General features: G+C 45.1%; 1 protein-coding gene across 10 annotated transcripts in view; it reads right to left on the bottom strand.

Annotated features, from left to right (window-relative positions):
- LOC124067765 (amyloid beta precursor protein binding family B member 2) overlaps positions 1–13,093 on the bottom strand; it is a 35,100-nt gene that overhangs the window by 20,163 nt on the left and 1,844 nt on the right. For 4 of the 10 annotated variants that reach the window (XR_006844817.1, XM_046405347.1, XM_046405348.1 and 1 more), the window contains exons 2-8: positions 10,345–11,636; positions 9,423–9,631; positions 8,478–8,624; positions 7,979–8,064; positions 7,776–7,836; positions 6,294–6,440; positions 5,778–5,905 (exon numbers count right to left, since the gene is read on the bottom strand). Coding sequence is in view for 9 of the 10 variants with exons in the window: in XM_046405347.1 (XP_046261303.1) it covers positions 5,778–5,905; positions 6,294–6,440; positions 7,776–7,836; positions 7,979–8,064; positions 8,478–8,624; positions 9,423–9,631; positions 10,345–11,605 (2,039 nt within the window). In the remaining variant the exon portion in view is untranslated. The other 6 variants (XM_046405351.1, XM_046405353.1, XM_046405349.1 and 3 more) reach the window with 5 other exon arrangements.

Here is a 13,093-nt window from a genome sequence, read left to right as displayed (position 1 = left end):
AGATTTATTGGCTGGCGGAGTGCAAGGGAGGGATCCATAGGAGGAACAGGAGGAGTAATCTGTCAGGAAGACGGGGATTACAGCAGGTGTGCCTAACAATGTTAATGTAAAGGAGAGAGGGAATGAGTAAATGCAAGTGAGGAAGAAGAAATCTTTGTGTCTTTTAAGGTTGTCTCTCTCTCTCTCTCTCTATCTGTGTGTGCGCGTGTGTGTGATGTATGATTCTGGGCTGGGGAGTAGGGACTCAGCTCCAGCCATAATGACTCTTTTGAGAATGAGGGCTTCTGGGAGAATTGGTGGACATATGCTGGACATGTGTGTGGAGAAGTGGGAGTGATGGATTATGAGAAGATGGAAGACGCTGACGTGGAGGAGCGATGACTTGCAGGGAAAGAGAGAGGTTGGTATGGGGCTCAAATCGGAGCAGGAGTGGGGAGGAAAGACCATCAATCACTCTGACTTCTATCGAGTGGGTCTAGGTGTTGGAGGCCCTGTCCCTGTGGGCCATCAGAGGGGTCTTGCATGTTAATTAAAGCTACAGGAGCATTGACTTCAGCAAATAAGCTTGTACTGGGACGCTGTGGCTGGATGAAGTGGAGGAGTGCCACAACCCAAACATGCACATACAAACACTTCAACTGACATAAACGCAGGCGATCATTCGCGTGTTCAGCACTAAAATATTAATGATAGTGAAGGCTTGCGTGTCTCTCTTCTCTTCATGCCACAGCTGTCCTCAGAAGGTCAGCATTGAGGGGAAGTAAGTGAGAGCTGGGAGGAATAAGTAAGCAGAGCCCCACTGCTGCCCACTAATGAATATGAATGAAACATGGAATCAATGTGTGCACCTATAGTTCAGTTTAATAGCAGGAAACACACAGAGACATTAGGGCTATACAAAGACACTACTGAAGGCGTACATCACAGTGGCGCACAGTCCTTGGCTTTCAATCCTAATAAAGTGTCACACACCAAGGGCAAGTAAACAAGCAGCAACTGCCCTCCTGACGCTGTAAATCATCTCATTCTGGCTTTTTGTTCCTCGATCAGTGTTTCGCTCCTCCTCCTCTCCTCCTCCTTCTCATACAGGGAAGTGCACATGCACACACTGAAGGTATTTTTCATGAGCACACATGTATGTTTTCACCTAGGTACGTATCCTCATTTAAACGAATTCAGGTTGCAGCACAAGATGCATATGTCAAAAATAGCAATGATTTTGCCTCTGCAGAACACACACACACACACACACACACACACACTCCAATAGCAATATCAAACAGCTCCAAACAGCCATGGCACACACTTTTAAAAATCCCTGCAGCACATCCACACTCTTTAATCCTGTCTTTCGCAACCCCCCTTGCTTACTTCAGCTCTCTTTTTTACTATCACTCTTTTTCTTTCCTATCTCTCTCCCTTAACGTCTTGCTCACGCCTGCATGACTCCGGCTGCAAACCTGCTGCCAGCCTACATCCCTACACCTGACAGCAAGAGATTTGGGGGGGGGGGGGGTGAAAGAGGGGAAGAAGGAGAGGGAGAAAGAGGGAGAGACACACAAAGTACACAGCTTGAAGTCAAACACACAGCAGGAGGCTGAAAAGTAAATGAGCGAAAAAAAATTAAGAGAAAACTAATGAATGAAAGTAGGTCTGGGAGCTGTTTCCTCCACACAGACAGAGCAGGTAGGAGTCAACAGAGGAGAGGAGCTAATGTTGAGAAACAGAGAGGCAGTAATGGATGGCCGTGAGAAGAGAAAAGGATGAGGAGAACCAAAGCAGTGAATGAATAAAAAAATAGGGGTACTCACACAGGCAGACATGCTCGCCCCGTTATGGACGACTACTTCTCTGCCTCGTTAGCTCCTCCACCACGGTGACATTGCTACAGTCCCTTTGCCGCGGTACCTGAGGGTGAATCTCTTCCCGTCTGGCTCCTCTCTTTTTTTTTCTCCTTCTTGTTTCAATCCTCTGGGGCTCCTTTCCCCTTCTCCTCTCCCACTTTACTACCCCACCCCCCTGTGTCTCCCTCTCTCCTCCTCCCTGTGCTACACCTTTTTACTCCCTCTCTGTCTTCCTCTATGCTCCTATTTTTTTCGCTTTGCTCAGCCGGTCCGAAGAGTCTCCTGCAAAGTCCTGCCGTGTCCTGCTCAGTGCAAGCAACGAAGCATGCGCTGCCTCTTCCTCCCTCACTGGCTTTCCATCGCTCTGTTTAAACCCCAATCTTTCTGAAAAGCGCCGCCACTCTTTCCCCCAAAACACTCTCCCTGTGTGAGTATCTCCTCCTCTTCATTGGTTGCTGCTATCTTTGTCTCTCCCTCTCTTGTCTCACTGAAGCTGAAAAAAAAAAGGAAGGCTTACACCCCTCTAAAGTGCAACAACAGGACAAAGAGAGACGGGCGGTAAGAAGAAGAGGCAAAGCTGTGCAGCCAATGGCACAAGAGGGAGGCAGAAAGAGCACTGGAGACAAAGAGTAGAAATAGCGCAAGAGCAATACAGACAGAAAGAGGGAATGGAGAAGTGGGGAGAAAGGCAGACACACCCACTCATTCACCATCACATACATACAAACAGTGCTCCAGATACAGACCTATGACTTCATCAATTCAACCCCACGTGCAGACACTACACGCAAACACATGCAACCATGTATATGCACACACACAGATGTGCTCATAGGCGGACTTGCTGAGTGCTCCAGATTTAGCTTCATGACTTCATCATGGAGCTAACTCCCCCCAACTCTCCTCGTCCCGCCCCACTTAAGAGACAGGGGGACTCATTCATATTAAATCAAGTTGATGGAGAGAAAAAGAGAGAGAAGGAGGGGGGAGTCAGAGAGAGAGAGACAGACAGACAGAACATCCAGGACATGACCAGGGATGTTCCCCAGATAGATACATAGAAGAACAGAGAAGGGATGGTAAGAGAGGTGGCTGGAGAGAGCAAAGGAAGCCCTCCACACATTCAGGAGCATTCATCTGCTCCTGAAGCTCCTCTCACTTCTCCTCTTCCTTTAGCTTACTTGCTCAAATGATGGGTGGCCTTTATTTCCCACTTTCCCCATCTTCTTTACATAATTCAGAAAGGTGTCTTTCTTCTTTCTGCCCATCACTGTCTCTCAGCTCCAGCACGTTGCTTGTGTGTTTCTGAAGCAAGATATAACCTATACAGTATGAAGGCCATTAATGTGTCGCTATAAAAGCCTCCACAACGTTTTTCTACATGTTTATGAACATGGTGGTGTTAGGTGGAGTCAAGGTCATGGCTCCTTCCAGACCAGATTTGTTATTTATTTGCTGTTTATTCTTTTTGTTTTTTTTTTCTTTCAAATAAAAAAGAAGAAAATATGATTAGGAGAAACTGAGAACACAGGCCAACCACGACAACACCACCAACCAGTACACTACAATTAAATCAGCAAAATATAGTCATGACTTAACTATAAATGAAAGAATAGCAGTAAAAATAACAGTGAGCCTTTCACATTCCATCACCTGACATACAATGAGCCCTGTGCCTAGAAAGAAAGCCACCAACACATCAGGAAGCAGACAGATTTTACCAGTAATAATGCTTACTTACTAACATGCTGCAAAGCCTCTCCACCATGTGGGTTAAATGCATACACACACACACAGAAAAGACAAAGAAAAATAAACGTTCAAGGTACACAGATGTCTTTAAAGTACAGTGTCCTGTATCTATCCTAAAATATGCAGAATGTTAGCTATTCAAGTTATGCATTTTCTGTCTATGTACTGTGGTCAAAAACCATTACTTTAGAAACCTGGATCCATGCTTTAACACATAAAGGCCCTCCCCAAACTTTGAAAGCACTTTATTCTCTAAATTAATAAGTCATGCTGATGGATTAAAAGTGTTTGCCCTAATCATAAAAAACAGACGAAAAGTACATGGACATGGGTGTCCACATACAGTACCTCTGTGTACTCATTGCACTGTATGAACTTCTCTGGTTGCACAGACTTTGGTTATAGTGCCCTCTAGTGGCAGAACTAAGCTATTTCAACCTCTAGCAAAGACGTTCTTGTCTCAGATGCACAGACGCATACATACAAAAACCATATCTATCGTGGAGACAATTTGCTGTATACATTCTTTGTGGTCTAAGAGCATCAAATATCTTCTAAATCAACTCCTCGCCAGGGTAGAATTATAGCATATATATAGCATAAGTCAAGAGCTTGCAACCAAACAGATCTGGAGTGCAGACTCCAGATTTTTAAGTGCTGCTCGGAGGAGAGGATGACGAGAGTGGAAGCTGAAATGCTGTGTGTGTGTGTGTGTGTGTGTGTGTGTGTGTGTGTGTGTGTGTGTGTGTGTGTGTGTGTGTGTGTGTGTGTGTGTGTGTGTGTGTGTGTGTGTGTGTGTGTGTGTGTGTGAGGGAGAGAGAGAGAGAGAGAGAGAGAGAGAGAGAGAGAGAGAGAGAGAGAGAGATGGAAGATGGAGTGAAAAGAGAAAGTAAGGATAAGATGGAGAGCTAGCTGGCCCCCTCTGCTTTCTACTACACGCTTTATCCATTACTGCTGAGAGAGACAGCTACTGAAAAGTTTCTCAATCCTCTGAGACGGTAGACTGTGGCGGGATACTGTGTCTCTCGTTCCCTCTTTACATCCATCACACACACACACACACACACACACACACACACACACACACACACACACACACACACACACACACACACACACACACAGAGTTAATACTGAGGCAGTGTTGTTGTTGAGGGAAGGAAAAAACAGGGATAAGGACGAGAGGGAGAAAAGATAAGTGGGATGGTGGGTCCCACAGCATCCCTATGACTATGACAGCACTTAAAAGACAACGAGTGGAGAAACAAGACAGAGAGAAGAGATAGGTAGAAAGACACAGAGACAGGAAAAGAGAAAATAAGAAAAAAAAAGACCCAAGGTAACTCTGCTAGTATGGGCAAGCAAGTGCAGAGATCAAACCTTTTACATGCTATTTTAAACTCCATTTCCACCCAATTCCTTAACAGCTGATTACACATGTCAGCTTCTTGCACTGCAAACCTCTACCACTCCTCTCATTTGTACGGCCGCTGTGAGACACATCCGCAAAGAGAATCCACCAGGTCTGTCTCTCGGCTCTTAGTGGTGTAACATTTAGTATTGAGAGAAGATTTTCACAAAACTTCTATACTGGTGTCAGGATGGTGCGTGTGGCTTGTGTTAAGGCTTAAATGGTGTATGTGCACACATGCAAATAAGCCTATTATACATATTAAATCTATCCACGTGTGTATATTACATCAGCACTTATGCTTCCAGATGTGTATATACTCGGTATGAGTGTTTGATGTGGTTGCTCTGTGGGTTAATGGGCCTGGGTTAATTTAGCCTGCCAACCCCCCCATTAGCAGCAATGCTAGCCTCAGCACACCGTCAGCTCAGCAGTAAAAGGTTATGACCATGGGACAGCACCAAGTGACTGAAGGCCCCACAGGTCCTCAGTCCGGAACATGGAGCAGTGAGCATTATTATAATGTAGTTTGAGCAAATATGCAGCGAATAATAACAAGGCTGATTTCATTCTCAGATGATGAGTTCAAATTCCCGAATCAGCTTCTATCAGCCAGATTGCTCCACACATGCATTTTATAGTGCGTTACAATATATACTGTTTATTTTCACATTTATGTGTGTGTGTTCGAACAGCCAAGCAGACACACAGCAGCAACAACAACAGCAAAGTTTCATAATAGGAGAAAAATGTTGGTGACGTCCACCTACCTGTCGTGGTCTCGGCCAACGCCCCAGACACGGATGCTACTGATTGGCTGAGAGTGGAGCAGGCTGCGGTCATCTGGGTCAACCAGGGTCAACATGCGATCCTGAAGCACTAGCAGCATCCCTTTACCCTGTAACATCACAAACAGGAATAACTTGTGCACACAGCTGAGTCTGGACACCACAAGGAGTTGTGAGATAAGTAGAAAAAAAAAAGATATTTGCATTCAATGTTGTTCTCCAACCCTTGCTTTTTATTGTGACATAACCGACAGTCTGAACTCTCAGGGCCTCTAAAAACTACACCAAAACAATGGAACAAACAGGTACCACTGACTGTCTTCCTTTTAAATCTCTTAAAGTCTTTAGGTTGCTGCCAGGAGGATTTAAAAAATCCATCGGATTCACATATAAGTTGAGGGCGAGGTGGCATTTTTCTATTTAACCCTAAAAGTCGGGAACTACTCCCTTCTAGTGTACATCCTGTACATTGAACTGAACTTGTGCTGTGACACTGACCTCTCCCCAGACGCCGGCTGAGTCTCGTATGTCCCTCCTGCAGTAGGACAGCTGTCTGATGCAGTGGTGGACGGCCACACTGCTCCTCCCCTCACACAGGTCCTGTTCTGCCATCTCCATCCAGCCCAGAGATCGAACTGGAAATGACTTGGAGGAACACAACATATTTGTTTTGAAAAACTTGGACTAAGGATTCACAATGTCCATTTGACTCCACCTAAACGTTAATTCTATTGCTAAGTTCAACTCAGGTTTTGTTTTGGTAGATTTTTAGTATGATTTTGTTGGTCGTGATAAAAATGTGTTCACAAAAGTAAGATTTCAAAACAGGCAGATGTTGATACAACACAGTCTCATAGGGGAGGAAAATAAGGGGTTAAACAAGTAGAAATCTGCAACCATTTTGTCATAAAGAGTAACTGATAAACCACTTGAGGCAAATGTTTCACCAAAAACGTTGCAATAATAATAATAACAGGACCTAGCAAAAGAGGGCCAAGGAATAAAAACTGCTGAACCGGTGACAGGGTCACTGGCCAGACCAAAACTCACTGATGCAGACCCGTGTTGTCTGATTCAATAGAGGAGCTACTGTAGCTCATATTGCTTAAAAAGTTAATGCTGGTTCCAACAGGATGGTGTCAGAACACACTGCAACACAGTTTGTTGTGTATTAGACTGTGTATCTGCAGCCTAGAGTCCTGCCTTTCATGTGGCTGCTACTTTGACACGTACCACCTTCTTAAACATTGTTTTCAAACACTGTACACCACTTCATGAAACCCGTACACCCTGATGCCAGTGTCCTCTTTCAGCAGGATAACGAGCCCTGCTACACTGCAAAAATGGTTCGAAAATGGTTTGAGGAACACAGTGAGTTAGAGGTACCAGGTACCACAGCATACCTTCAGATGTCTAGTCAACTCCACGCCTACTGCCAGATGCCATTGTAACAAGGTAATCAGTGTTATTCACTTCACCTGTCAGTTTTCATTATGTCATGGCTGATCAGTGCAATTTGGCACATTCACCACAGCTCAGTTCACAAACTAACCACTGAGTGGTGCTGCAACAAACACGAAGAGAAAGAGAGAGACAGGATGCCAGTGAGCAGGCTCATGACGTCATTGCAAACAAAGCCTGGTGACATCCCTTTATTAACAAATGCATGATTCTCTGTTTGACTGACTTAATAACAGAGGAGTGTGTGCTCACCAAATGTTCTAAATGTTGCGAAACAGTCAGTTGTAGATGGTATATTGTGTTACTGAGTACAAATAGAACCTTAATGGTTTCACGCACCATTAAGGCCAAAAGATTTCACAATAACAATAAGAGAAAAACCAAAATCAGTCAAATATCAGTCAAATTCACCTTTACGGAGTAAACTGTAACTGTAGGAAAGCACATGAAAAGAACGACTAGATGAACTGATAAACGGAAGACAGGTATCAAGCGTGTTGCATGTTGTCATGATCTTACCATTGCCTCTGGATCAGAGAAGGTATTGTTGAGGTCCACTGTCTCTAGCTGGGCAGGGGGGCTGCAGGGAAATGACAGACATGGACAACAGTCACGGCAAAGTTAGACTGCACAAACAATTAGATGACTAACTCAGACTTTGCTGCACAAAACAAGCTCAAAAACTGTCCAAAACTCAAGATTACTCCAAATGTCTGTATTACTTGAGTTTAAGTGAAGCATAGCGGAGGGTAGCCCCTTCAAAAGCCTTCAGACTGGGATCTGGATAGACTGGATAATCCTTCAGCTCCTGCATTAAAGCGGACAGATATTCAGGAGAAGAGACATTAGTGGCAGACACTGGTGAATCAATGAAATGAAAAACTGCATTTGGAAGAAAAAAAGCGGATTAAAGTCAGACATGCGAGGTGCTACTTTGATGAACCAATGCTTATAAATTGACTGTGATGTGTGATTTAGACACAAAGGCTGCACCAGGAAGGGAAGATGTGGACACATTCACTGTATTAACGGAACATATCAGCTAGTGCAGCAGTATGACTCTTTATGTCTTTAAAAGTAATCAGATGGCAGAGGAGGAAATTTTGATTTGGATGATAAGGCAAAATAAAGCAAAATCAATTAATTAAACTTCTACAGAAATGTCACGAAATGTAATTGGGAGAGAGAAACAAGTGAACACCCAAATGAAATGTGACTCACGTTGGCTGTACAGGTGGTGACGCTGAGGTTTGGTCCAGAAGAGGTGACATCATTGGAGGGGGTGGAGGAGGAGGAAGAGGAGGAGGAGGAGCCAGAGGGTGACGGGACAGGCTCCACCGAGCTGTCAGATATCAGACTGCTGGGGCGCTGTGCGAGAGAGAGAGGAAGGCGAGAGAAATGCATGAGACAGACACATACACATCATCGACTTTATATTCGCCACAGTCAAAAACAACCGTCATACATTTGTTTTTCACATGTCGCCATTTTAATCCTGAAAAATATTTTTTAAAAGCTAATTTTATTAATATCAAACAGCTGTAAAACAATCTTAACTCAAGGTCCACAATGCGGCTTTTTCTGAGCTTTCAGTCATATCTGACAATCACATCAGACCTGGGAAACACTAGTAAGTGAAGTTAAGGTTTAAGTTAAGGATTCCACGGTTAAAATGTTATCGAAGACTGAAAGCAGATAGGCTAGAGACATGGATTGCATAACTTTTCCATCATGATTTCGGTATTTGACCTTCCATCCATGTAAGGGCCTTAATTCACTGTGTTTTTCATCCATAATTTGTATGCGTTTCCATAATAGTTGCTGTTCATCATTTCTTGCAGCATATATACAGTAAATTTTTGTCAGTTTGTTTTCCCACCATTGAACCCCTAAACATACACTACGATTATCACTGGTGTAGTGCTGCACGGAGAAGTGGGTATACTCTTCACGCCTTCTGTTTTTCTTTTCTCTTTGAAGCGATACAGCAGCAAAGGATAAACACAGCCTGCTTTAAGTATCAGAAGTAAAAGTAGCTACTTTTTATGCAGAATGACTCCTTTAGGTGTTAATGTTGGTCCTGAAGATCTTAAGAGTATGTCTGGACTTGGTTTGTAACATTGTACACAAGATTTGAAGGTGTGTTATGTCTGAGCATCCTCAAACCTCATTGGGTGGCTTGAGGAAATCCTGTGTTTCCTGGCGCTGGTCATGCTCAGTGTCTGGCTCTGCGTTGGGAGAGATGCGTTGGTTGTCGGAGGCCACAGGTCGGTGGTACTGCGTGGTGCCAGTGGGGACGTGCCAGAAATAGACCTCTGAGGAGTCTGAGATCTCTCGCCAGCCAGGAGGAAGGTCCCCCTCACTCCATACATCTGCTTATGGGTGACAGTGGTACAAAAACACATACTGCACATGAGTGTGTACTACAAACACATATGTATGCATGTTGCACACAAGTGGGCACTGCAAGAACACATATAATGGCATACGTGCGAGCACATAAGAACACGCGCGCACACACACACACACACACACACACACACGTACAGGGGGTGGATGAAATCATATATAACTCAGGGGCTCCTCAACAGTAGCAAGACCCACAGGGCAACAGCATCACTCCTTTCCTCTCTCTCTTCTGGTTTTCTTTTTTCTTGTCTGCCTTCTTATATCCCCCCCCACCCCATACCATCATACTCTTTTACTACTGCTTTGTCATACATCCTACACAATCAATGCTTACTAAATCAAGCTCTGTTTATTTCCCGTTTTCCTCTTTTTTTCCTTCCTTTTTCACGCCCTGCTATCTGCAGTATACTACCCTCCCATCCATCCTAATCACACTCTGCGCCATAAGGTGGCTCACAGGGGCCTTAAAAGTTCCAGCAGCATTGCTGGAGTGACTTGCTTGCTTAAGAAGAGGCTTTTGGTAAATTTCCAGGTCAGACTGTCTGCAGGAGGTAGAAGGAGAGGGAGAGAGAAAGAGAGGGAAGCAGAGGAGGGTGTAATAGAGGCATGACTAAAGGCTGGCAGAGACATGCTATTTTTTTTTGCTTTTAAGAGAAATTAGATGAAAAGACAAACACACATGCCAAACCTGTCTCCTGTGGAGTCTGAGGAGAGGGTGTCTCCTGGGACAGGGTGGTCCAGCTGGAGTCTTCATCCTCTGATGGAGTGTCAGGAGTCATATCAATTCTTAAATCCACTTTAGGGAGCCCAGTGTCTGGTTCACAATCTGGCAGGGCAGGGGGCGCCCGATTACTGGTAGGGGTGTTCCTTTCTGCAGCCCGGGACTGTTTGGGGGACGAAGGTGGGTATTGTTGCAGGAACTGGTTCTCATTATTGGGGTGCAACTCCACCTTGATAACCCGGGGCTGGGAGCTCCGAGGGGGCTTCGCAGGACTGCGTGGACTAGCCTGAACCTGGGTAGAGAGCTCCTCTCTGACCTCGGCGGGAGCTTGCTTCTGGTTGTCTGGTACCCATTCTGGACTATTGGCAGATGAGGAGGAGGTGGAGGAAAGAGGGGCTTCCATCACCACCGGTAACAGGGGCTGTCTTGGTGTTGGTGTGGGTTCATCTTCCTCTTCCTCTTCCTCCACCACTGGCTCCACCTCCTCCTTTTCTTCCTGGCCGGTCTGCTTGCTGCTGGGCTTCTCCTCTTTCTGGGTCTCCCTCTCCTTGGCAGGGCTGGCCTGCTCCTTCTCTGGAGAAGGCTGCTGCTTCTTCTCCTTTCTGTCCTCTTCTTTGTTTCCCAAACTGAGGTCCAAATCCCAGGCCTTCTCGTGGTACTCTAAGAAGCTCTTGGTCCTTCTACGGAGCGGGGGCAGCTGTGAGTTGTCTTTTCCCAATTCTGGCCAGTCAAAACTGGTGTTATTGATGAAATCATTGTGAATTTTGCCCTCTGTATTGGCTCTGCTCAGCTCCAGCTGCTGACTCTCTGCTCGTCTCTGCATGTTGGCCCCATTCTTGGCTAATTTGGGGTTGGTTGCATTAAACAGTGACGAGGAGGAAGAGGAGGAGTAGAGGGCAGAACTGGAGGAGGACTTGGTGGGGAGACCCCTCCCCCGAGTTACAGGTTGGTTTTTGGATGACAGAGCCAGGTTGTCACTAATTCCCATGGCGCTCCGCACACTGGTCATTGCGTACCTCTGACGGCTCTTTGGCAAGGTGGCTGAACTTCCGGTTTCCATGGACTCCTTGATGACATCTCGCCCAAGCAGCTGGTTGTATGATGAACGAAGAGTGAGAGAGGAGGGAGGAGTGGCCGAAGGTCCGCTGCGACTGGTCAAACCCACATTGGAGGGGGAGGAGCCAGAGCGTGAAAGAGGAGGAGTTTGTACAGACATCATGGTGGACAGGAAATACTCTGGTGTGATAGGGCTGATGAGAGAAGAGACACACTGTCAGAAGTCCTGATGTGATACACAATATAGCCCAGATGCCTCATCTTACATGTAGGGCGTGTAAAATGATGCAGGTGAGAAGGTAAATGAAAAGCAAACACATTTAAATTCAGTTTTAAAAATGACAGCAAATAAATATGTCACGAGAAGTGGATTCTTTATGTCACTTTTGTCTGAATAATAATTATTATAAAGATTACAAAATTTGCGCGTACTGAATAAAATGTAGGGCCACAGGGAGTTCTTATGACTTTCCATATTTTAACATGACTTCACATTTCATGTTCAGTGTCCAAATGCTAAAACTGTGTTAGATAATGTTGGAAAGTGCTTCTCATTTTCTATTTTCTTTGGAATGTAATGTCTTTTGTCGTATATTGCTCAAGGACTCTCTCATTGTTCTCCTCTGTGTCTCTTCTCTGACATCACCACAGATGGGTGACATCATCAAGTTGAGACATTCAGTCCTGTGTCACTAATTTCTCTGATGTTACAACCGAACATGAAGCTGATAAAACATCTTGCTATACGTGGTCTCAGGCTGCAGCACAGGTCAGTCTCAGGGGCTTTTTACTGATACGCTATGGTGTCGACCGTTCCAGCTTCACGCTCCTTTTACACATAAGGTGTGACTGTTGAAGTGTTAAAAAACACTGCATCAAAATCACAAAGCTGGACTGCCTTTGAATGATATTGTGGGTGAGTCAGACCCTCAGTGTTTTCATCCCGGACAGACATTCAAAGAGGGGGATGAGCAGTGAGCCGGTGGGGAGGAGAAGTGGCAGCCAGCTCACTGCTAACTAGCTTGCTGTGTTTGTTTCATCTCTGGCTGGATCAGCCCCGCGATGCTGAATAGAAACAGACGGATAGCAACAAAGACAGGAGCAGAGAATCGTTATGATCTTTAGACACGTCGCATGTATGGGTTGCATCACTGTCACTTCTGTTTTTGAATAATTTGATTAGGCTGAACACGGGTTTAAAAAAACAAAATACAAAATAAAACAAAAACATGGCCAGGCACGCAAGCATAATGTATAAACATCCTGTCACCCAATCATAAACATACACACACACACACACATCTCAAACAATGCTGCAGTCATCATCAACGCCTTTTCTCAGAAACATGGAAAATACAAACACAGCAGATTTACAGCTCGATAAGATCTTGGGAAAAGACAAAGGCAGAAAATTTGGAGGAAGCAGAATCCCTGGGTGGTGCACTTTGTCCATACGGGGCCCCTATAGGCTCCCCTCTCCTTGGGTGGCTGTTTTGTTGTCCCTCAGTCACTGAGCCAGACAACCACAACAACCTGTTTGTGCTGAATCTGCACTCACGCTGCAGGCCTGTGACTCAGACACAAACACACTGTCAACAGGTACAAATTACCTTCACTGAACCGTGTAGTCTCATCAGAATACCAGATAATG

This window comes from Scatophagus argus, chromosome 12, assembly GCF_020382885.2.
Source record: "Scatophagus argus isolate fScaArg1 chromosome 12, fScaArg1.pri, whole genome shotgun sequence".
NCBI classification, from domain to species: Eukaryota; Metazoa; Chordata; class Actinopteri; family Scatophagidae; genus Scatophagus; species Scatophagus argus.
This window is presented reverse-complemented; position numbering and strand designations above follow the sequence as displayed.